At 38.9% G+C, this 24,538-nt stretch overlaps 1 protein-coding gene across 2 annotated transcripts in view; it reads left to right on the top strand.

Moving 5' to 3' along the window:
* The first annotated feature begins 1,894 nt into the window (after nt 1–1,894).
* The window catches only part of bab2 (bric a brac 2), a 38,765-nt gene continuing 16,121 nt past the window's right edge, over nt 1,895–24,538 (top strand). For both annotated transcript variants that reach the window (XM_064685123.1, XM_064685133.1), the window contains exon 1: nt 1,895–3,984. In XM_064685123.1, the coding sequence (XP_064541193.1) occupies nt 2,032–3,984 (1,953 nt within the window). In that variant the 5' untranslated portion in view covers nt 1,895–2,031. The remainder of the gene's footprint in view (nt 3,985–24,538) is intronic.

Consider the following 24,538-nt stretch of genomic DNA (forward strand, 5'->3'; position numbering starts at 1 on the left):
AACAAGAGAGTCGCAGTCGCAAAAGAAGCAGCAAAAGAAATACAATAACAATAATAATAAAAATAAATTAATTTTATGGCTGACTGTGTTTGCATTGCCACACACTCGCACACACACTCGCACACACACACGCACACACACACGCACACTCTCTGTGCGACAAAGTGAAACATTTCTGCAGACCTCCCACGCGCAGTTAGACAAGCGGCCCCCCTCCCCTCCCCCACTCTCACGCGCCCCGCCCCGCCGCCCCCTCGAGCGCAACAGCCGCAACAAAATAAATTTATTTAAATGCCCAGCTACACACATACATACATACATATGCACACATATAAATATAAATACATTAATATATGTATGGGCATATACTATGAGCGCATTTATTTAAATAAATATAATTACGCAAATGTGCTGAGCGGCCATAAATAATAATATTTAATTAAATATAAATGTATTCCACTTGTTTATAAAGCGACGCAGACTGAAACACAAATGAAATGAAAAGATAATATATATATATATTTGTATATTTATGCATACACAGCAGATAAAACAGATAATGCTATAGATATATATATGTATATATGTATATATGTAGCAAAGGCTATAATGTATGTCTGTGCGGAGCAATAATTGTTTGGAAAATCTCCATAATAAATTAGGCCGAAATGAAACATAAATAAATGTGCGCTTAGCTAATAAAATAATAATTTGCCAGGGGCGCGGGGGCAGGGGCAGGGGCAGAGACAGAGACAGATGAGGGGGAGGTGGGAGTGGGAGTGGGAGTAGGGGGAGCAGGGGCTGAAGTTGCAGAAAATGAATAGAAATGAAAGTGCACCAGAGAGAGAAAAGGAGAGATAAAGAGGGAGAGAGAGAGTAAGGTAGAGAGGGAGAAAGAGAGATAGAAAGAGGGAAAGAAAAAGAGAGAGGAGGGATACAGAGAGAAAGAGAGAGGAGAAGGAAGAGAGATAGGAGAGAGAGAGAAAGAAAGAGAGAGGAGAAGGAAGAGAGATAGGAGAGAGAGAGAGAAAGAGAGAGAGACAGAGAAAAATAGACAGTGATATATTTATATAGAGATAGACAGAGAAAGCGATATAGAGAGAGAGAGAGAAATAGATTCAAAGAGAAAGAGAGAAAAGGAGATATAGTGAGCTAGAGAGAGAGCAAGAGAGAGATAAAGAGAGAGAAAGATAGATAATGGGAGAAAAATAGAGATAAAGAGAGATAATAGAGAGAGAGAGACCTTATTTAATAGAGTCATGCCAGAGAACAAGAGAATATATACAAAAGAAGTTGCTGGTTCAAGCCCAGAGAGGTATTTTATTAGGCAAAGACCATATTAGTCTAAGATCTAACTTCTATTAACTTAAAAAGAGCCAGCTAAAAAAAATGAGTCAACGGGATGTTACTGAGGAAGCCGAGCAAGAAAAGTTGCTGGTTCAAATCTGATATGTGCATTTTCTTAATTAAGTATGATCTAACTTTTAGTAAAGTTTTTAAATTATAAAACTAGCTAGCAGAGCTCACTAAATGTCACTGAGGCAATTGAACAAAAAAAGTTGCTGGTTCTAACTTAAAAGTCGTATTTTCTTAAGCGAAGCGCAGATTATTCGATAGCCAAAAGTTCGACTTAATAGTTTAATAATAATTATAATAAAAAAAAACAATATATATTTTATCTAGCGAGATCTACATATATTAAAGCAAATATTAAAATAAATTAAAATATGTGAGAAAAGTGTGAGAGTTTTTTTTCTCCTAGTTTTTGCATTGAAACTTTTACTTATCTTTATTGATTTGTAAGATTTCCGTTTGTTCAGCGATTTCACTGAAATTAACGAATTAGCATTTTGTGTGCTTTTTTCTTCTCTCTCTCTTATTGCAGCTGAAAAACAACAACAAAAACAACAACAAAAACAATTTCTCTGCCTAGAGAAAAAAAGCTGTAAAATGTGCTAAATAATTGAGAAATAGAATTGAACTGTGAAGAAAAAAGGAACTCTGTCAAAGTAAAAGCAAAGCCGCAGAACTATGGATATGACCAAGGACATCATGGACTTTGAAAGGAAGCTCGAGAGCGAGCAGTACGAGCCCAGCGACTACACAATGGTTAATGCCGAGCTGCCAAAGCAGCCGGAAGTGCAGCCGGAAACGGATACGGAAAGGGAAAGGCCCTACGAGACGGTCAACAAAACATTGGACGAAGCCCCAAACGAGCAGCTGTCGTCCACGGAGCAGCAGGAGCAGCAGCAGGAGCGACAGCAGCAGGAGCAGCGACAGCAGCTGGACGTCAAGCTGGAGGTGGAGGAGCTGGACAAGCCGAGCGTGCTCCATGAACAGCCGCTGACGCCGCCGCCACGCCCCCTGACCTCCAGCGAGGTGGTGGGCCACAGCGAGCCGCTGGACCCGGAGCTGCGCGTCCAGCTGAGCGCCAAGAAATCCCGCTCGCTGCCCGTCTCGCCGCAGCCGCTGGTCGCGCACAATTTGGCGGCCATCGGGCTCTTTGAATTTGGACAAACGCGCGCCAAAATGCTGCAGCAGGAGCAGAAGCCCAAGCTGGGCCAGAAATTGGCACCAGTCGGAGTTGGCCTGGGCATGGGCGTGGCAGCTGAGCGCAAGAACTCGCCGGCGGACAATCAACAGTTCTGCCTGCGCTGGAACAATTATCAGTCGAACCTGACGAATGTCTTCGACGAGCTGCTGCAAAACGAATCCTTCGTGGACGTGACGCTCGCCTGCGAGGGCCAGTCCATCAAGGCGCACAAAATGGTGCTGTCCGCCTGCTCGCCGTACTTTCAGGCTCTGTTCTACGATAATCCCTGCCAGCATCCGATTATCATTATGCGCGACGTCAACTGGTGCGATCTGAAGGCTCTGGTCGAGTTCATGTACAAGGGCGAGATCAATGTGTGCCAGGATCAGATCAATCCGCTGCTGAAGGTCGCCGAGACGCTCAAGATACGCGGCCTGGCCGAGGTGAGCGCCGGCTCGAGCTCGGCCTCGGCCTCGGGATCGGGGGGCATTGCGGGCGCCTCGCTGCTGCCGGAGCAGCGCATGACCGTCTACGACGAGGACGAGGATGAGGACGAGCTCGCCGCTGCTGCGGCCATTTTGAGAGCCAGCGAGGAGGATGACGAGCATGTGGCGCCCAAACGCGCCCGGCTGCTGGCCAAGCTGCGCGCCGGCGACTCGGCGCTGGATCTCAATCTCAATCAGCGCCAGCGCAAGCGTTCCCGCGACGGCAGCTATGCCACGCCCAGTCCGCTGCCGCTGCCACTGCGCGCCGAGTCGCCGCAGACGCAGACGCGCACGCCCACCCAGCCGCTGGCCATGACCACATCGACAATTGTGCGCAATCCGTTCGCATCGCCCAATCCGCAAGCGCTGCAGCAGCCCAGCTGTGCCTCCAGCGCGTCCAGCAGCAGCAGCTCGGCCGCCTCCACGGCCGGCAACTCGGCCACATCCTGCTCCAGTTCCGGCGCCGCTTCGGGCGGCTCCTCGGCTGGCAATCCAACCTATCGCAGCTGCTCTCCGGCGCCGCCGCCGCCGCCGCCCACGGCGCACAGCAACGGCTCCGCCGCGGCGCTCAGCTCGCCCACCGGCAAGAACCAAGGCTCAGCTGGCGCTGCGCAGGCGCAGTCGCAGTCGCAGCTGCCGCCACACATGGCCGCCGCCGTGGCCGCTGCGGCCCATCATGCCTCGGCATCGGCATCGGCCCCGCCGCCGCCGGCCAGCGCCTCGTCCATGCACCATCATGCGGCTGCCGCCGCCGCCCAACAGCTGGCCGCCCAGCATCAGCTGGCCCACTCGCACGCGGCCATGGCCAGCGCTCTGGGCGCCTCTCTCGCCGCAGCCGCAGCTGGCGGCGCCGCTGCGCCGGGCAGCGCAGCCGTTGGGGGCAACAGCGCCTCCTCGGTGGGCGGACATCACGATGACATGGAAATCAAACCGGAAATAGCTGAGATGATACGCGAAGAGGAGCGGGTGAGTTGCCTTCCAATTGAATATATATATATTATATAAAACTCGCAGAGAAACTTACTTAATTCAATTCGAAAGTCAATAGAAATCAGACAGAGTATTCTAAAATTATTAAGAAAATTAATTGAAACCATAGAGAGTACCTCAGTTCATATTTTAGTTGTAAATTGAGAAAAGAGTTCTTAACATAAGAGAAAATGACTTGGATTAAGTGAAAGAGGAAAGAAACAAAGAAAATTTGCTCTCGGAAATTTTAATCCGAACATTCTTTAATTAAGTATGAAACTATCTGATTCTGAGATTAAGGTAAAAACTCTTGATAAAAGAATTTTCAAATTTGATATATAAGAAAATACTAAAGTTCTTATGATATTATCTGCGCACTTACCAAAAGAAATCCTTTTAGTTTCAGTTTAAAGTTTATAGAAATCAGTGCGAACATTCTTGAATCAAGAATAAGTCTGAGTCTGAAATAAAGTAGAAAAAACCTGATAAAAGAATTTACATACTTCAAATAATAGAAAAATACAACAGTTCTCAGTTCAAAATGCAGCACATTAATGGATTGTATTTATAATTTTTAGGAATTAAACAAAAAAATTTTAATTTAAGTAAAGTAAAGTTAGATTTAATCTAAAGAATGCCCACGAAATATCTATCTAAACTCTCTTGAATTCATACCAAGTATTCCTCAGTCAAATTTCAAGCAATCTGAGCCTTGTTTTAAATAGAAAATACTTGATTTAAGAATTATGCAAATTTATGCAAGTATGCACTTGCACACAATGCAAATTCAACAAATATAACAACAGAACGAGAAACTTCTAGTTCTATATTCCAGCCTTGTGTTTACGAATGAAGGAATATAAAAAAAAAGCAGAAAGTAAAAATATAAAGAAAATAAAGACTTGGATTAAGTAAAAATGCTTCATTCATTTGCATACTAAAGCGTAAAATGTTGACAATGGAAGCACAACATTTCTTAGGGTATTCAAAGAGTCTAGAATTTTGGATTTGAGGCCTGAATCAAAAGTTCTTCAAATAAGTTGATTTTGAAGGGATTTTATTTCTACTTGATTTGAGTAAAGAGCAGAATATGCACATTTTATTGTATTAAAATTCTATATATATCATATTTGATTTATCTAATATTTTACATACAATCAAAAGGAAATGTTTGGAATTTTAGCAAATATTTGATTGCATTTTCTATATTTTGGGCTAAGAGAAATCAAAGCTGAGAAACTAGGAAGTTCAAATTGTGATAACAGAACAAAGAATAGAATTTCTGAACTTGAAAAGAGTTCAGATTAATCAGCAGAATTTTCCTGAGCTCCAGAATTCTTCAGGTTTTTGCCGCTTCATCTACTTTTCACTTGATTGATAAGATTTTGGGCGCCTCATTTATGTGCCAGAAACATTTCTATTTCGTTTAGTACAAAGTTCATTAAAAAAAATTGATTTGATTAGCGATTCGCGACTAATAATTGCTTAAATTAAAAATTATAATCTTGATGGCGGTCAATTTATATTGTTATGGCTACTTGAGCGGACGCCTAATCAGTTAATAGATTAATATATAGATTATAATTAACTAATTGGCTAATTAATTACACGAAAGAATGCCAAAAAGAACTAGCCAAGTATATTGTATCCCAATTGCAGCTATGCAAAACATATATATATATATATTTATGTGTGTGTGTGTGTGTGTGTGTGTAGCTTGGCATTTGGACCGATTGTTCAGTTGGCCAAAGGGGCATGCGATCGAGTTGAATTATTTTTACATAATGCGCATACGCCGCGTGTGACCAAAAAATAAACAAACAAACGGCAAAATAGGAAAAGTGCATAAATGCATGCCTATTACATCGAATTAACACAACAACAACTGCAACAACAACAACAACATTGGTTGTTATTTCTATTAGATTGCACATTAAAGCCGATTTTCTATTTGTATAAGAAACTGCGCTGCAGTCGAAAGTGCCGGGTAGCGGAAAGGGGAAGGGGGGGGGGGGGGGGGGAAGGGGGCTAGGCCTAGACTCTGGGGTCTTGACATTAACTGCGTCAACGACTTGAAAAAATAATTCAACATTTAATGCTAATGACGTCAAATTGCGCAACGCACGCATCCAGCAAAGAAAATGGGCACTAGAAGAAGAAAACAACAGCAACAACAACAACAACAACAAATAAAACATTAAAATTAGTTAAACAAATGACGAAAAAAAATTGATGGCAATGCAAACAAAAGCCGGGCAAATATTTGTCTCGTGTCTCGTTTAGCTCAAGGAGTTGCATTGCGTTTTTCTATAATTTCAACTAATGCGGCTTTGATTCCACTTTGATTGCGCGCCACCAAATGCAACGCTGCGTGCACTGAGAGAAATGCTTAGCAAGAACATTTGTAGAAAGTTTAAAAGAAGATAGGGAAAAGCTGTTGAAATTGTTGCAATTAGCATTTAGTCTAGCATATTTTCTGTAAATATATATAGATATAGATAAAGATATAAAAATATATCGATATATAATATATATAGACATATATATCTTAATATCTTGACTTGAGTCTAGAGCATAGAAATATATATCAACTTAATATAATAGCTGCTACTTAGATTAAGAATATATCTCATATTTTATACATAGATATATTCAAGAGATTTTGCACTCGTAACACAATATTAAAGTAAGTTTGTTCAACATTTTGTTAGTTAGAAGTTTTGATTATACTATTTATATATATATAAAATATATATATAATTCCGCAGCAAATTCAATATTTAATTTAACTTTATGAGCTGTTGTTTTAAGAACTTGTAAATCCGTTTGCAGACGTTTTGCTGCAACTAAACTTAACTTAAGAATTCATTTAAAACCATTAAACTGGTTACTTTTTCGCTGATTTGGTGTATGAACATCTCATGTGTTCCATTAATAAAAGCCTGAATCGAGCTTTGGACTAATCTCTGCCCGACTCGAGCTTTGTTTCACTATTTTATATATACATATATTATTCATATAAATTAAGCTTAAGAGCAGGCAGCAATTATATGTATATTAAAAATTAATCGTACATAATTACAGTTAAGTGTGTAGAGTTTTTCTTTGAGTGTACTTTGGCTGCTGACTCGTCATTATTTTAAATATTATTTGAGTTAGTTTCGAACTGGCAGCTAAAGATTATTTTATGTAAAACGTTTGACATTGAGTTTTAAATGTTTTGTTTTTCCTTTTGTTTTTGTATTTTGTTCATATTATTTTTTTTGCACTTAAGAAATGCCTGCATATGCATTTTGTTGTTGTTGTTGTTATTGTAAGTATTTCTATATCTATTTGTATTTGTATTTGTATTTGATTTGTTTTTTTTTGATTTGTGGCATAAATAATGCATATATGCGTCGCTGTCGCAGTCGCTGCTCGCCGAGTGGGGTGTGCGAGTGTGTGTGTGTGTGAGTGAGTGTGTGTGTGTGTTGTGTGGCTTATGAATATGAATGCTGAGCTGTGGATATTCATGGATAGAAACAAAGTATTCAATATGTAGCAGCAGCAGCAGCAGCAGCAGCTGCTGCATAATTGAGACTTGCTCGCAAGAGGAGGGGGAAGACGAGAGGGGGGCGGGGCGGGTAGGTAGGTTTGAAATAACGATGGCAACCATTTTCTTCATTTTTGCGATTAATTATCTTTTTGCTGGCGCAATTTACTGTTGCTCTGTTAGTTTATTGAAATGAAATCAAGAGAAAATTGTAATAACAGAAAAAGTAACAGCAACAACAACAACACAAAGCACAAAACAAACGAGGCAGAAGAAGTGAAAGAAGCAGAGAAAAAGTCAAAGTTTTTGGGAGAAAAAAAAGTCGCGTTGTTGTCGCCCTCATCGTCATCATCATTGGGGAAATCCCCGTGGTGGCAAGCAGACCCCCCGCCCCCCTCCCCCCTCCCCCTTCTCGTCCAACCCCTTACAATAATGCACAGTCGAGAGACGTGCGGAAATGCGTGTAGGTGCCAGTCGCTGGCCAAAAAACTGAGCGCCTATTACTTAATAGAGTCGCAACTTTGCCAAAGCACTTGTTCTCTGAACTCGCCTGGGAGCGAGCGAGCGAGAGAGCGAGAGAGCGGGAGAGTGAGAGAACGAGAGCTTGGCTGAGGTTTCATTCACAAGAAATTTTGTAGTCCAAACACACACACACACTCTCGCACACACACTCGCAGGCACACACGCACACACAGCGCGCTGAGAGCGCTGACATACCAGGCACTCAGCAAAAGTTACGCGAAGTAGCAAATGCCGCGGCTGCTGTGAATAAGTAGCTCGTCGTGGGAGAGGGGGGGGGGGTGGTGTCAGGGCAGGGCAGGGGAGTGTCTGTTGTGCCTGGCATCTGTGTATTACATTTGCTAGCCAGTTCTTGTCTCGCTCTCGCTCTCCCTCTCCCACTCTCCCTCTCCCCCTCTCACACTTTGCTTGTGCTCGCCGTGTTTACACATCATTTTGTGTGACGCTCACTTGAGTTCCTTGACTTTTTGGTGGATTCTCCTAGCAAGGCGCCTGTGTGTGCATACCACGTGCGGGAGCTTATAAAGGGCATATCAGCTAAGCTGCTTAAGTAGTAGTTAGGCCAAATTGGAAGCTGGCTTTCTTTGGGACAGTCATTTAGGCAGGTTTTTTCTAAACTTTCTTGAAATTTTGTATATCATCCTGTATTTAAAAATCTTTTAAGAGGCATACAATCAATCAATCAGTTAGTCAGTCAATCAGGCAGGTTTGTTCTGAAATTCTTCGAAGTGTAGCTGTAGATACGAACTTTATTCAATGTATAAACATAATAGCAGCAGAGAATTGATCACCAATCAATCAATCAATCGGTCAATCAGACAGGTTTCTTCTGGACTCAAATGACTTTAAAATGTATCTACAGACACGAAATTTTATATGCATAATATTCTCTATTTATAAAGCTTATAAGCAACAGACAGTTGATCACTAATCAATCAATCAATCTATCAGTCAGTCAATCAGGCAGGGTTAACCTGAACTTCTTTGTAATTTATCTATAGGTACGATCTATTTCCAGTGTATGCATAAATATCATCCTTTATTTATAAAACGTATAAGCAGCAGAGATTTGATCACCAATCAATCAATCAATAAGTCAGTCAATCAGTCAATCGGGCAGGACTTCTATCAAATGTATCTGTAGATATGAACTTTTGATGTATAAATAACGCAGTTAGTTGATCATCAGTCAGTCAATCAGTATGACTGAAGAGGTTGTAAGAAGTTTCATATATGTACAGGGTATATCAGGTGCTATCATTCACGTTGGCAGCTCCATTTTGGTTTTTCTTTTATGCCAGCAATTGTTTTTGCAAGAAAATTACTGAAAATTGCCAAGTGCGGAAAAGTTCTTTGACAGCTCAGCGAGCAGCTGGCAAGAAACAGAGACAGAGACAGAGAGACAGAGCGAGAGAGGGAGAGCAAACATTTCTCTTTGTCTCGTGCATTAGTCATAACTGTAATGTGCGAGTCGCAGAGTCTGTTTGGTTGTGTTTAAGCCAAGATGTCGATTTATGCAAAGCAGGTTGCTTGAACTCCCGAGTCCAGAGCTCAGAGCAGAGGTCATTAGCTACTTGTTGAGAGAAGACGCCGGGCTTTGGGGATCGTGAGAATCGGTTTTCGGGGGGTCTTGGGAGGTCTCGGCGATGTCAACTGTTTCCGGGCTGTGTCGGCGGCTCATTAGGCCGCTTTGATTGATTTCCCCCCCTCAGCACAGGCAGCAAATAAATCAAATTTATGTTCGGGGTTTAACATAAAAATTTCGATCTAACCGGCAAAGACCACCGAGTGTGAAAAAATATCAGTTGGCTGGGGGTTTATTTTTGGGTTTCCCTCTTATCGGCTTAATAAAAATTAAAAGCATTTTCTAACATTTTATATTCTATTTTTTATTATTATTTGGGCAAAGATTTCGTAAAGGCAAAACAGAAATCTTGTTCTTATGCAATCGTGCGGAAAACAAATGCGGACTATAATTTATGGCACTCTTTCGATAATTTGCTGTGCATTAGCTCTCTGCTTCTTCATCTGGAAAGCGCCATAAAAAGTCAACTATAAAGAACTTGTACTCGAGAAATAAATAACTAATTTATTTTATTGAGGGGCAAAAGGCAAAACAACAACAAGAAATTGAAAAAAAAACAGAAAAGAAAATATAATAATAATAAAAAGTAAACGGATGTGTATTAGAGACCGTGATAGATCTTATCGGGCCAGAACTAATACACAATATAATAATAATAACAATTTGTAATCTTGGGTTTTTGTGTTGATTTCCAGCCTTTTGAAAGTAATTTCGCTGATAAGATTCGCCCACAGTCGCAGTTTCTCCATTAAATATTATTATATGTGTACTTTATGGCCAGACAGCTCAACTGAGCTGAGTTCCTCCATGCAATATATGTATGAATGTACTATGTATAGTTGCCGTGTACAATGTAGTTTTGGGGCAGAAGAAATAAAGAACACGATACCAGCTAATCGGCAGGCCATTAAATGGGCTAGTTTAAACATTTCCATTGTCATAGATTCGACGCGAATGACTTGGAATAATTTATCTTTAGACCGTAACGCAATTTACAGCTCAACGGTGATTGTTTAAATAAAAACCGATTATATGTAGTGCCATAAAGGTTATATAAATACGGGTCTTCATATTTTACGTCAATGTCGTGCTATTTGTGGCTTAAATAAAAACAATAATTATCTAGGCCGTAAAATACACAAAAACAAATAACTTCAATTAGAAAGTCTATTTTCGGACCACACAAATAATACATATCTTCCATAGGATTCGTCTTTTACAAGTCATCGGTATTTGGCAGCAGTTCTTCGAGTCTTTTTCAATTTCCCCGATAAGCTTTGGGTTTTTGTGGTGCAAGTCGAGACGATTTCTATTGTTATCCATTCGATTTATTGACATGCGGAACTAGTTCTTTGAGTCAGCCAACAAATTGTATTCTTTTTCACAGCTCAAACGCATTCAGCTAATTTTCTTTTTCATTTTCTCAATTTCTAACCAATTTTCATTATATTTTATGGCACTTGAAGTGTGCTGTTAACCTTAAGTTAATCTCCCAATTCATTGTTCTTATTCCATTTCATTCCATTGCATTTATAGCTACTTGGAACTAGTTCCATGTAACGGAAATAAATGAAATAACAAATATTCTTAAGCATTTGCATATTCCAAAGTATTTCATTTTATTCCGTTACGTTTCGTTTCACTTACGTTCCATTCCATTTCATTTCATATTTGTTCGTTCAATTTAACTACAATTTATATCATTTCATGGTCTAATTCCATTTGTTTCTTTAGGAGTTTTTATCCTGTCTTTCCTTTTAATGCTTCTTTCTGTCTATCAGATCTTCTGCTTGGCCATATTTCATTTTGTTCCATTTCATTAAAAGACGCTTAACAAAATATTATAGTGTTTATAATATTCATATTATTGAAGTAACCTGAAACCTAGTTTAATTGTAGTATTATACGTTTCATTCCGTTAGTGGCGCGCTTGTTCCATTCCATTCCGTTCCATTTCATTCCATATCATTGAATATACATATAAATAATATAAATATCATCCTGACTTCCCTCTTCATTGCCTCTCCTACTCTCTCACTCTTCCTTCAAAAGTCTTAGATCTTTCAATTGGCTTATTGGCCCATTTTCATTTTGTTCCATGCCATTTTCGACTTGTTTTTCTGTTATGTGGAACCCATAGCAATATAATATTGGATGTTTATTTGCCCGATAATATTTACTTAATTAACCTAAAGCCTATCTTCATTTCCTTCCATTGCGTGTCACGCTTGTTCCATTCCATCCATTCGATTTCATTAGATATACGTCCATGTGTTGCTTTTCGTTCTCTTCATCCAATATAATATAAATATCATCCTGACTTTCCTTTTAATTGCCTGCTTCCTGACACCTCATTCTCTCAGCACAGTCTTAAGATCTTCTGTTTGGGTCGTTGGCCGCCACAAAGACAATTTCCATTGGCAGCAAATTGAAGACAGCAACAACAACAAACAACAACAGCAACAACAATAACAACAACATTCACATTCACACTTTCAAGGCACATTCACATTTTGTTTTACATCTTCAGCTCCAGCTCCAGCTCCGTTTCCAGCTCCATTTCCATTTCCAGTTCCAGCGCCGCGCGCGTCATTTGTTTTCCCTGCGCCGGCTGCGCGTTAAGTTTTGTTATATTTGTCATATTCATTTGTCATTTTCATTTGTTATTTTCATTTTCATTTATTTGACTGCCTTTCATTATATTTTATTTATTTATATTCCACATTTATTGTAGGGTACACACATTTATATGTGTCGTTAGTTCAGTTGGCGACGACGACGACGACGACGAAGTCGGTGACTGTTGTCTTTATGACGACGATGATGACGATGATGATAATGATGATTATTATTATTGCCGTTGTCCGTTGTTGTTGTTGTTGTTGTTGTTGTAGTTGCTGTGTTTTCATTGTACGAAGACATAAGAAAATTATAGGTATCTGCCCTTATGGCGCAGCGCAGCGAAGCGAAACAATAAAATATAAAATAAAATATGTACGAGTATGTTTACGCAATTACAAACAAACAGACAGACAGACAAACAGATCAACAACACACACACACACACACACACACAAACAGACACAGATAGAGGCAAGCTGAGCAGCGCGCTTGCAACTGCCACAAGAGTCGAGTCGAGTCGAGTCGCAGTTTCTGCTGCTGCTGCTGCTGCTGCTGCTGCTGCTTCTCTTGGAGATGAGGCCTGGCTCTGGCGATACAATATTTATAACTAGCAGCAGCAGGTGACGCTGGCCTGGTACAGTTACACACACACACGCACACACACTCGCACACACACCCAGCCACAGACGAGCGCGTGCTCTGTCTCCTGTATCTTATAGATACTTTTTGGCTGGCATCTCGCACAATTAAAGACAGTCGAAAAATGGTTGGGCACAGGCAACTGCAATCGCTGGAAAATTGTTGCCCTCGCGCCAATTTTCTTTAAGCTTAACACAACTGGCTATATAATATTAAGGCGCCAACATTTACGCAACAGTTGAGCATTATGCTGGCCCATAAATTATATGTTACACAATTTTAACAATATAAAAGCAAATGCTTAGAAATTATTTATAGACAAAATATTGCTTGCTGGATTATGAATTGTCAGTTATTTTATATATATGTATATTATCTCTATATATCACAAAATATAAAACTTCCTTCTTCATAGGAGTTCGCAGAGAGGTTGGTTAAGAATAGTCAAGGAATGCTAAGAATAGTCAAGGAATATCAAAGTTGTTTTTCCTTTTAATATGTTTAATGCTAACAAATTGTATAAAATTTGAACCAGCGACTTCTCGCTTACTGGTTCAACGCTCAGAAAAATATGTTAAAATGCAGCCTATCAGATAGATATTAAATTTCTAGCCTATACATAAAACTTTGTCAAGTTGTTAAAAGCTAGTCTCTAGAGCTCGACTTGAGATATTGTCGCAGCACTTTGTTGGCGGTAAATTATATAGTTTGCCAGCTGTTGAGCACGTTTTGCTCCATTTTCGGCCAGAAGTAGCACTCTAAATAGCTAATTTGTAGTGTTTTCTTTTTGCTCTTTGCTGCATCATCATCATCATCATCGCCCACATTGTGCGAGGACAAACAGCGTCGAATGCTGCGTAAAAAAGGACAACGTGCAAAGTAAACGCCTCTAATTTGGCATTAACTAAAAAAGCCCTAACTGCACTTAGGCCGCATATTAGCCAAATGCGTCAGGCAGCAGCAGCAGGCAGGAGTGCAGCACACAGAGCCTGGGCGCACATAATTGTGCTGCATTCGCCCCCCTTTCCCTCTCGCAGCGAGCACGTGAAGCGCATTTACAGCTGGAAAACTCTTTGGGAGAGAGTGGGCGTGGCTCGACAAGTGGCGGCAGTCTTTATGCAAAAGCAATTTGCTGGAAATGTTCGATTTGCCCGAGCCCCCCATTCACTCGACTAGGGCTGCTTTCCAGTTGTTTGACGCTGCGGTCGAGTATCACGCAGAGCCTTTTGCATATCCTTTTGTGTGGCACTGTACACACACACACACACACAAACACGTGCAGTTGGCGCCAAGTGTGCGTATAATTTGGCTTCAAATTAGCTTACATCAGCTACGTTAGCTGCCCGGCCAACTGGGCTCGAGTTGAGCGGGCCCTAAAGTGCCCTGGAGAGTGCAGCACAGAGAGCTCCTTGTCCACAGCTGAGGTGTAAGATCTGGCTGGGAGTGCCCGACTAGGAGATACCCTGCATGTAAGGACAAGCTGCCGTTGCTGCCAAACATTCTAGCTGTCTTCTTTGCATGATCACGAACTTCTTCTTCTCTATGTCCCACGCTATTTAGGGATACGGCTGTCTTGAGTAACTCAGGCGTTTATAGTCCGATCTTTATGAAATTTTCAGAGCTTAAATATGGCACATAAAACTGCGCGCATCCCAAAGCGCAAGGCTTTAACGACACAAATAACTTTCCTTTGCCATTTTGAGAGAAATGTGAGCGATATTTATAAAGTGAAATAGTCGTAGCCTGCATATACCCTACAAAAACCTACATAACTAGCTTGGCATATATAGTCCTGCTAGTTCTCGAGTTATTTTCAAGTCATTTTTTTTTGCTGTGTAGCGATTTTGTCTGTTTATTTGATCAATGACTGTTTAGTCGCGTCTGTAAATAAAATATTTGTACCTAATGTCCGTTCGCCTTTGAAGTTTCCACTGCACTCGTTTGTGTTTAGTCGAAACGGGGCGGGGGGCGTGTCAGTTTCGTTTGATGCATCTTCCAGCATGCAGCTCGAATGTTGTTGTTGTTGTGTGCGTTTGATTTGTTATTTTATTACTTTACGAATTTTAACACATCTGCTGCAAATGCATTTGTAAATTATTAAATGCATCTTGTGGACTCGCGAGGAGCGAGGGACGATGGGTAGCGGTAGCGGGTGGGGTGGGGAGGGGGGGGGGGGTACGCGGCGTTGCAGCAGGCATCAAACAAACACATGTAAATGGCATGTTTGGCCAGTTGCTCAGCGTGTAGCTATGTATCTGTATCTGTAGCTGTATCTGTATCTGTAGCTGTGTATCTGTATCTGTAGCTGAGTATCTGTATCTGTAGCTGTAGCTCTGTGTGTGCGCGCATATCAATATTTATTACTCTGTGTACTGTGAGCAACAAGAACAACAACAAGAACAACAACAAGCCGCGTTTGCCTTAGTAAAATTCTGTTTTCATTATTTATTTCTTTTACTTTTGCCGCTCGCTCTTTGTTTTTTTTTTTTCTCGAATTCAGTTGCCTTTTTTGAATGCATTTCTTTATTTAGGCTGCCCTCGCACCCCCGCATCGCAGCACAGCGCATCGCAGCGCATCTCTGGCTCTGGCGAAGATCTGTTAAATAAATCGAATCATCTGTGCCTCATCCGCATTGCCTTCGAAATGCTGCTGCTGATGCTGCCGTTTCCTCCCTGCAGCTAGTGCTGCGTGTAATTATTACGATTCTGGATATATAATTTGTAAAGCGAAACATATGTTCGTATTTGGATTTTTAATGTATTTTCCTGCTTTTTTCCATTTGTTGTTGTTGTTGTTGCTGTTGTAGCTGCATTTGTTATTTATGTATTTTATTAGTTGTGCTGCGTGGGGGCATTTTTATGGCTGCAGCAGCAAAGTCTGCATTTACTTGTGCTCGAAATTGTTTAGAAAGTTATTCCAAGACGTTTCCTCAAATGGTTTTCCTTTACCCCGCACCCCGCCCCCCCGCCAACTTTTCGAGTGCCTCGCCTGCACATGGCTAAACCAAACAGTTTTTAATGCTTGCCAAGGGCCACACTCGGGAAATATTTAATTGAGCATTACGAAATTTGGGATGCCATAACTACGAGACAAACCGCGCACAAAATGGCATCAAACATAAAAATCGCTTCAGTTTTGGCAGAGTTATAAGCAATTGATGGGCAGTACGGATAGTAAATATTTACGCAGAACAAGACAATTTCGATGTAGCCAGAATCGGGAGAGTAAAGCATGAAGAAACAGGCATCCAACATGAAAGTCGTTCTAGTTTTGGACAGTTTCTGATAGTTTAAAATCTGGGTAGGGTATTTTGAGAACTGGAAGAATCTATATCTCGTTCAAGGGTTTGATATCCTTGGGCTCTTTTTTGAGGAATAGGAACAGTTAGCATTTGATTGAAAATAAAGTCGTGGAATACCTAATTAGTAAAGAAACTTTTCCTTACTAATAAAATTTGTATGCAAAAAAGGAAATTATATCTTGCTAGAGGTAAATATCTTTAATGCAGAATCAGGAAGTTATGTTAGTTGCAATAACTGGAAACCTGGTGAAGGGTTCTTAGCTAATTTTGAGAAATGAATAAATAGAATAGCTGACATGTAAATGCGAATGGGCCACCCGCGCCTTAATAGCAAATGGGTCGAGTATAAAACTAGCTGTATCTGTGAGATCTACACACAAGGCTTACACACCTGTCGCTGCCCCTGGCCCCGCCCCCTGCCCCTGTCTAGGCAGGCAGTTGGCTCACCTGTGCACAAAAATGCAAATGCAAGACTAAATACACTCGATGTCTGCGACGTTGTCGTCGTCTTGGCTGGGGAGGTAAACAAAAACAAAAAACTATCGTATTTACAATATTTGCTTAACGAATACATTTTCAACTCAATATTTATTTAACTGTAACGCCAAAGTCAATAGGGAAAAAAATGCTTAAACAAGGCAGATAAAACGCAGCAACAACAACAACAACAACAACAGCAACAACAACAACAACAACCACTTGACCACGCCCCGTGGCTAAATTGACACCGTTGATAGAAATGATGGATTCTTTGGGGCCAGCTGCCGAGATGCTGTCCATGCTGTCCCCACCTGACTGCACGGCAGCAACAGTTGCTGCCGTTGCTGCCGTTGCTGCTGCTGCCGCTGTCAACGCACTTTTTGGTGTCAGTGTGCGCGTCGTCTATTTGTCTGGCGGCGACGTGCGACGCCGCATTAATTCTTGGGCAATATTTATAGTTGTATTTTGTCAAATATTTGCACAGTTTGTTTTGCCCGCTGCCAAAGACATTTATCAAGCCAGGTCCGCTGTTGCTGTTGCTGTTGCATTTGCCATTTATTTACAACGTTCGCCGCGTGCTAATTGCAGCCGCTGCCGTTTGTCATACAGCTACAGCTACAGCTACAGCTGCAGATACAGATACATTTATGTATCTTCATCTTAAGGCTGGCATTCGCTGTTCATTCATTATATTGTCGCGTGGTCTGTGTGCGTGTGTGTGTGTGTGTGTGTGTGTGAGGTCAAATTTACTTTATTAATTTCAACAGCAGCCCGACTATAAATTCAAATATATATATATTGCAAAAATGTGTGACTCGTGTATTTTTCACAAAATTGAAAATTAAATGCCGGCTAATTTTTATTCAGCATGTGGCTGGCGGCGGCGGCGGCGGCTTCTGCCACACGCACAAATCGCTTTTCGAAAGACATTTATAATAAATGGTATTTTAAAAATACTAAAGATATATGGCCCGTGTTTCTTTTCAGTCTAGTGCTCATATATATCAAACCACAAACTACACGCCGAGGCAGCGGCCTGCGCATAATTCAATTTTGACAAAAACACACATTTGAACAACAAATTCTTACACTCAGCGAAAAAAGGGGGTGTAGTGCGCGTGCGAGTGGAATGGGGGAAAGTATGCAGGTTTTTTTCAGGGATTGACTCGAGTGAAAAATAAACAAAATAAAAAACCTTGAAAGACTTTTATACAATGGAAAAATGCACTCAAATAGACTTTGCTAAATTAGATTAAATTGCAAAAAAAAAAATAGAAAAAATTAATATGACTTGATAATATATTTTTAGCGTAAGGACTTCCCATTTTATACCCTTCTGAGGGTATTATTGTTTTGTAAAGTATAGAAGGAAACATCTGCGACTCCATAAAGTATATATATTCCAGATCAGCATCAACAACCTAGTTGATATATCCCTCCATCTGTTCGTCCAAAATAATATATAATAAATATAATGTTTTCCAAAATAGTTTTAAGTTTCTGGCAATGTTATATTAGCTATAGCATTATAATACAAATCCTTAGATCTGACGATCTTGTTCAGACTTTGACAATGTTTGTACTTGATTTGATATCCAAAGTCTTGATATTTTCCTCAAGTGTACTTAGCTAAGCAATTAATTATATCAATTTTTTGTAAACTTAGTTGCAACTTTCAATTTGTTTTTATTGCAGTGTATACACACGCACACACACACACACACACATGGATGTTTCTCAGCGTTTTGCAAGCTGTCGTAATTTGTTTAGAGCGCAAAAGTTTTTCCAGGAATAAATTGTAGTTTTCATGTGCGCAACAATTAATTAAATATTTTTTGATAAACATATAAACATATATATATGCATATATATATGTGGCTGTATAAAAAGCAATATACGTATGTCTCGAGCTGATTAATAACGAGAACTGAGCAAAACTAAATAAATGTCTGCGCAGAGCTATAATTAAATTGATGTGGCTGAGTCACAATTGTGCTGAATTGACGCCAACTTGGTCAATGGTCTATATCTATGTCTATGTCAGACTTATATATATATAGTTATATATTCGAATATTATATATGATATATTTGCAATGAAGTTGAGAATACGCTGCGTCAGCGCACTGTAATTTAGCTGTCCGCTGCAGATACAAATGTATCTTTAGTCGCCAGCGTAATGAATAGTATTTATTTATAATTCACATGTTTGTCTGTCCACAGCACATGACTAAGTTTTTCATATGTATATTATTATTTATTTGTTTTTTACCTCTCAATTTGTATTTTTTATTTCATCTATTTTCGAAATTTCCGAAATCTGAGCATCTGAGCATCTCTTGCATTTGTTCAAATAGCATATTTAATTATTCTCTTAATAAATTTCGCATTTTTCTTTTTTTTTTGTTGCTGCCTTTTTTTTCGGCTCGCTCGAACAGCGAACAGGTCTTTGAACTGTATTTGCATGTGCGCCAGATACAAGATACAAAATCCGTAGCTGAAGGCGGCACACGCGGCTCTTCCCCTCTCTCCCCCCTCTCCACCTCTCTGTCCCGCTCTCCCTCTCTCTCACGCTCTCGCTTTGCACGGACGAGTTATTAAAGTTTTATGTAAATGTGCATAATTATTTCAAATTGTATTCTAAATTTATAGTTTGCAATGGAAAAAACATTTTTTTATCTTTTTTTTTTGTTGACTAAGCGACTTGTTCGGGCTGCAGCCGGGGCCGGAGCAGGGGGCGGGGGGATTTGCTTTGAGGAAACGATTGTTTGTAAATTTTTGCGATTCCTGACATCGTCTGATTCATGTCGTCGGCTTAAAACTGAAATTGGTTTATTAGTGTTAAATATGGCCGTGTTGCGGGGTGTGCCACAAAAAAAAAAATAAAAAACATTTTGTGACTCAACTTGAGAGCTCTTTTAAATAATGATATAATAAATTGCTGCCAAGCACAATTGATATATGCCCGAGCCAAATAACTGAATGTGACCCACAAAAAACAAAAACTTGTCATTAAACTGATAAAAGACCCTCTAATTAAGTGGCCAGAGAAAGTTTACATATATACTTTAATTATTTAGAGAACAAAAAAAAATTGTAATTTACGTTCTTTAGCTATATAATTAAGCATATATTTTTGTATTTTAATATGTGGCGCAGGCGCTCGGTTCAATTAAAAGCAAACACTAGCTGCTGTTATTAAAAAAAGAGAATAGGCTTTAAGACGACGACTGAATACCCTTGAGGACATATGACAAGAAAGGCTTTTTACGAAAACTGTGCGAAAACTAAAAAAAAAATTGAATAAAATATCAGAAATAACATACAAATTACAACTGTCAACTGAGTTTGAACCTGCGACCTCTCGCTTGTTAGTTCAATGCTTAGATAAGTAGCTAGCTAGAAAGGCGTTTAATGCAAATCATATAAAAAGGTCTGAGTTTGAACTGGCGACTTCACGCTCATAAGTTCGACGCTTGAAAAAATAATGAGATTATATAAATATTGAAAATTGCAGCAGAGTTTGAGCCGGCGAAGTCTTGCTTTTAGGTCCGACGCTTAGAGGGTTTTCACACAAATTTTGACTAGTATTTTTCCCACTTCAAGGTCAAATTATCCTAAATCCGTTCTACTTGGAACCAAAAGAAAGCCCCTGTGAAAATGTTAGCTTTCCAGTTGGATTCTGTCCGGACTCTTTTGTGTATAACCTTGGATAGTGGTCGTATTCGTAGTAATATTCATAGATACCCAACGTAAGGGTATCAAAATGTTATGTGTTACAAAGTGAAAGAATAAAGACAAAGACAAGGCAGACATTTTTATAATAATCTAAAGTGGGCAATACTTTGATGACTGCTCTCTGTAATTAAATACTATACATCTAATAAAATATGAGTCTGTTTTTCTCTGCCTCTTTAAGCCTGCTTTCATATTGTCTGTGTGTGTGTGTGTGTGTGTGTGCTTGTATTGAGATTGTGTGGTGGTGTAATTTTTATAGTTTTAATTAATGGTTTTTATTGTTGTTGTTGCCAGAGTTTTTCTTTGGAGGGTGCGTCACTTTTCCATGTATGTCTAATGTGTTTTCCATGTTGCCCCTCAAGCAGCCCGCCGCCTTTTCTTTTATCTGTCTTTTTGTCGGTCAGCCGAATTACATTTGTAATTATATTCATTGTACTTATGCATAGCTTACTATATGTGTATATACATTTATTTATATATTAGTCACGATGAGTTTGCATTTTGCGGATGCTTTTCTTCGTGTGCAACGGGCCTGGCTTACATTTTGGCCGAAATTCGTTTTTTATGTGCACATTAAATGCTCCCATCTTTTCGTATAACTATATGTATAAATGATATTTGGCTTTGCTGCTTTATGCGAATTGTTTAATTTATTTAAATGTTAATATTTATAAATCAAATTTCGATTACATGTGTTCTGAAATCTCGCCTTGAGCTGTGGATATATATATCTATATATCTCTATATATATATATGCATGTTTAGCTGTTTATTAGCGGCACGTTTTTATACCCCTCGAGAGGCGTGCTGAGAAGAGCGGGTATCTTGCACACAGGCCTAATATGTAACAAGATAAATTCTTATTAAAATTAGTTAAAGAAAAACTTGGCCTAAACATTTCAATTATTTAGCCACATTATCCGTGCACAGTTGTTGTCTTTGTCTTCAAATCTTGCTGCCTGGCTTATAAAGAAGTCTCTTTAACATATTACAGGATATTTACGCGTCGTGTTTGGACTAGTTAGCTTTTGATCTCTGTCGCTTTGTGTGTGTTTATTTGCATTAATTATTTATTTGCTCGTTTGGCAGTTTGCGCGCATGCGCAAATGTTATAAAAAAAAAATGTAAAAAATACAAAAATAACACAAAAGATACAAAAAAAATAAAAAGAACAACAAACGGCAACGAAATGTTTAAAGTTTATTTTAATATACTTTTTGCCCGTGGCTAGAGGAGAGATCTCTTCGGAATGTTGTTGTTGCTCTTGTTGCTATTCACTTCTATTAGTGAGAATTAGTTGTATTGTTGTTGTACTTGTTGTTGTTGCTGTTGCTGTTGTTGTTGTTGTCGTTGTTGCTGTTGTTGTTGCCTATTTGCATTGACGACGGCGTGTGGCGGCTGTCTAATCAAATCAAACTTCGTGGAGCTTAAAAATAGCGGCATTTTGATTGATACGCTCTCTGGGATTTTTGTCGAATTCCAGCTCGAATTCGAGTTCGAGTTCGAGTTGTTGTTGTTGTACATATGCTGAGCTAATTATATAACATCGGGGGGTGCGCTTTGACCTAATGAGCCATAAGAGATCTATTTATAATAATAAAACAAAAAGCCAAAACCGACTTTCAAACCTTTGCTAAATGAAAGCCTTTCAATTGTTTTTTTTTTTTTCATTTTGACTTTTTCATAACTCTGAAAATTATCTTGAGCTCCATAACTTTTATGGTACACATGGCGTTTATGACGCTGCGTTTTGAGTGCGAGACAAACATGACAATAAAATAATAAAAAGTTATTTAATAGAAATAATAAAAAAAAAGGTTAAAATGTATTTGGAGCATTTCAGAGTATTCTGGCTCGATGTTTGGGCTTGAAGTAGGCCACGCAACGCCGGGTAATTTTCACTCGTATAATAATAAAGCAAAATATTAAAGATTTGCTGCGACCCCCCCCTACAAAATGCGCACATAAAATGTAGATAGCTGACGCAGCCCCATAAAATGTATCTAAACAGTCGCCAGGGCGTATTTATTAATCAAGACTATCTTGTTATTGTATATTTATTTTGTTGCTGCTGTTGTTGTTGTTGTTGTTGTTGTTGTTGTTGCTGTTGTTGTCATAGTGCGTGGCATATTTTCGTCAATGTTTGCTAATAGAATTTAATTTATTTAAATTTAAAATAATAAAAATCAACAAACTCATGCAGCTAGCGCACAAATGCGAGACACATCAAATCAAATTCATATATTTTTATTATATATGAATATATAATATATATGTATGTATAACTTTCCTAATTATGCGAAATAATTTATGCCCAATTTGAAAGGCCGAAAGAGACATAAAATATAAATTGCTTGCTTGTATTAAAATAAGCCACAGCAACAAAACAAACGAAAGATAACTCTGTTTCTTTGCGCTGAAACAAATAACAAACATAAAAAGCAAATTACAGAAATTTATAAATAATAAAACTAAAACGTGTCTGCATAAATTAATTAATAAGTCAATTTCAAATTCGAAACCCGAGCGAAGACAAAGCCAAGCACCGCATCCGATATGTTTTCAGGTTTATTTTTATTATCTCTTTTATTATTGCGATTTCTTGTCGCCGAAACTGTTTGTGTGAATTATGAATGCAAGAGGCTGATTAAGTAGAAGGATAACCCATTAAGAGCTGTAGATCAGAGCTGCTTAAAGCGAAAATATATTCAGCTAAACTGGGTAAACTGTCTATTTATGCGAAGATGCGTCACAGATGGGTGAGAGAAAGAGAGAGAGGGGGAGAGAGAGAGAGGGGGGAGAGAGAGAAAGGAAAGCAACTATCGATAACTTGTTATCGGAAAGTTAACGATACAATCATGTTAATCTAAAAAGTAATCGATAAATATCGATAAGCCGCAAACATGGAGAGCAAAAGGAAAGAATCGATAGCTTTTAAGAAGAAATCGATCATTTAATTATATAAAAAATGATTACGAATAATCAAGTTACATCAAATACAATGCAATACAATACAAGATCACATCAAAAAACACTCAAAAATTACTTATGAAAGGGAGAATAAAAGGAACAGAAACAAAGTATCGAAAGATTATCAGAAGAAATCGTTAATTAAATTTTATAAAAAATTATCGTGAGTTTATATTAAGTTACATTAAATGGAAGGATTGAAAAGAAACTCAAATTAGAACATTACATTTGAGAAGGCGAACATAAAGCACGAAAGAAAAGAATCGATAGTTTATCAGAAGAAATCGATAATTAAAATGTATGCAAAATTGTATAAGTAATTTGCATGAAATGGGAGGATTATTATAAAAATATTCAAAAGAAACTAAAAAAAATATATACGTATATATCTTGTAGTTTGCGTGTTATCGATACACAGATTTATCGACCAAGTTATTCACAATTATCGATAAAAAGTGAAAGCACGAACATTTTCAGGTAGAACAAAGATTTCTTTGGCAAAATCTTGCCAGCTGTATAAATCTGAGCATCTTCTATTTATGATAAATTTTTATGATTTTTATAGCCAACTTAACGGCCGTTCCGTACCGTTCCATACCGTTCCGTTCCCTTCCCGTTTCGTTCCCTGCGCTGCTATTGCCGAGTGCTTTTGACGCATTCTCTGTAATTGGTGTGCCATAAAATAAAAAAAAATACAATTTTATAAAGAAAATAAACGTAAAAAAGGAAAGATATACGCAAATCCATAATAAAATAAAATACGCATGAGCTTCGGGCGAGATGAGCAGAGACAACAGAAACTTAGACAAATAGCTACTAAAAGATATTCAAACAGCAACAACAAGAAAAACAACAACAACAATGGCAAAATACTATTACAAGAGAGCCTTCCAGCAATGTGGCTCATTAAAAATAAATAAAAAGGCCAGACCAAAAACAATCGAGCATTTTGTTTGTTGAAATAACAATGTTAAGTCCATAAAGACAAGCACACACATATACATATACATATACATATATATATAAATTTATATATGTTAATATATATATTTATGGGGCGGATATATATAGATTTAAGGCGTATATTAAGTAAAAATTACAAAAGGCGCGATTGCTAAAATAAACTTGAGCCCGAGACTTGTGAATTTCTAAAGCCAACTTGTGA

Source organism: Drosophila montana, unplaced genomic scaffold, assembly GCF_035044405.1.
Source record: "Drosophila montana isolate Dmon_TW-CO22-7 unplaced genomic scaffold, ASM3504440v1 contig_1455_1, whole genome shotgun sequence".
Lineage (NCBI taxonomy): Eukaryota > Metazoa > Arthropoda > Insecta > Diptera > Drosophilidae > Drosophila > Drosophila montana.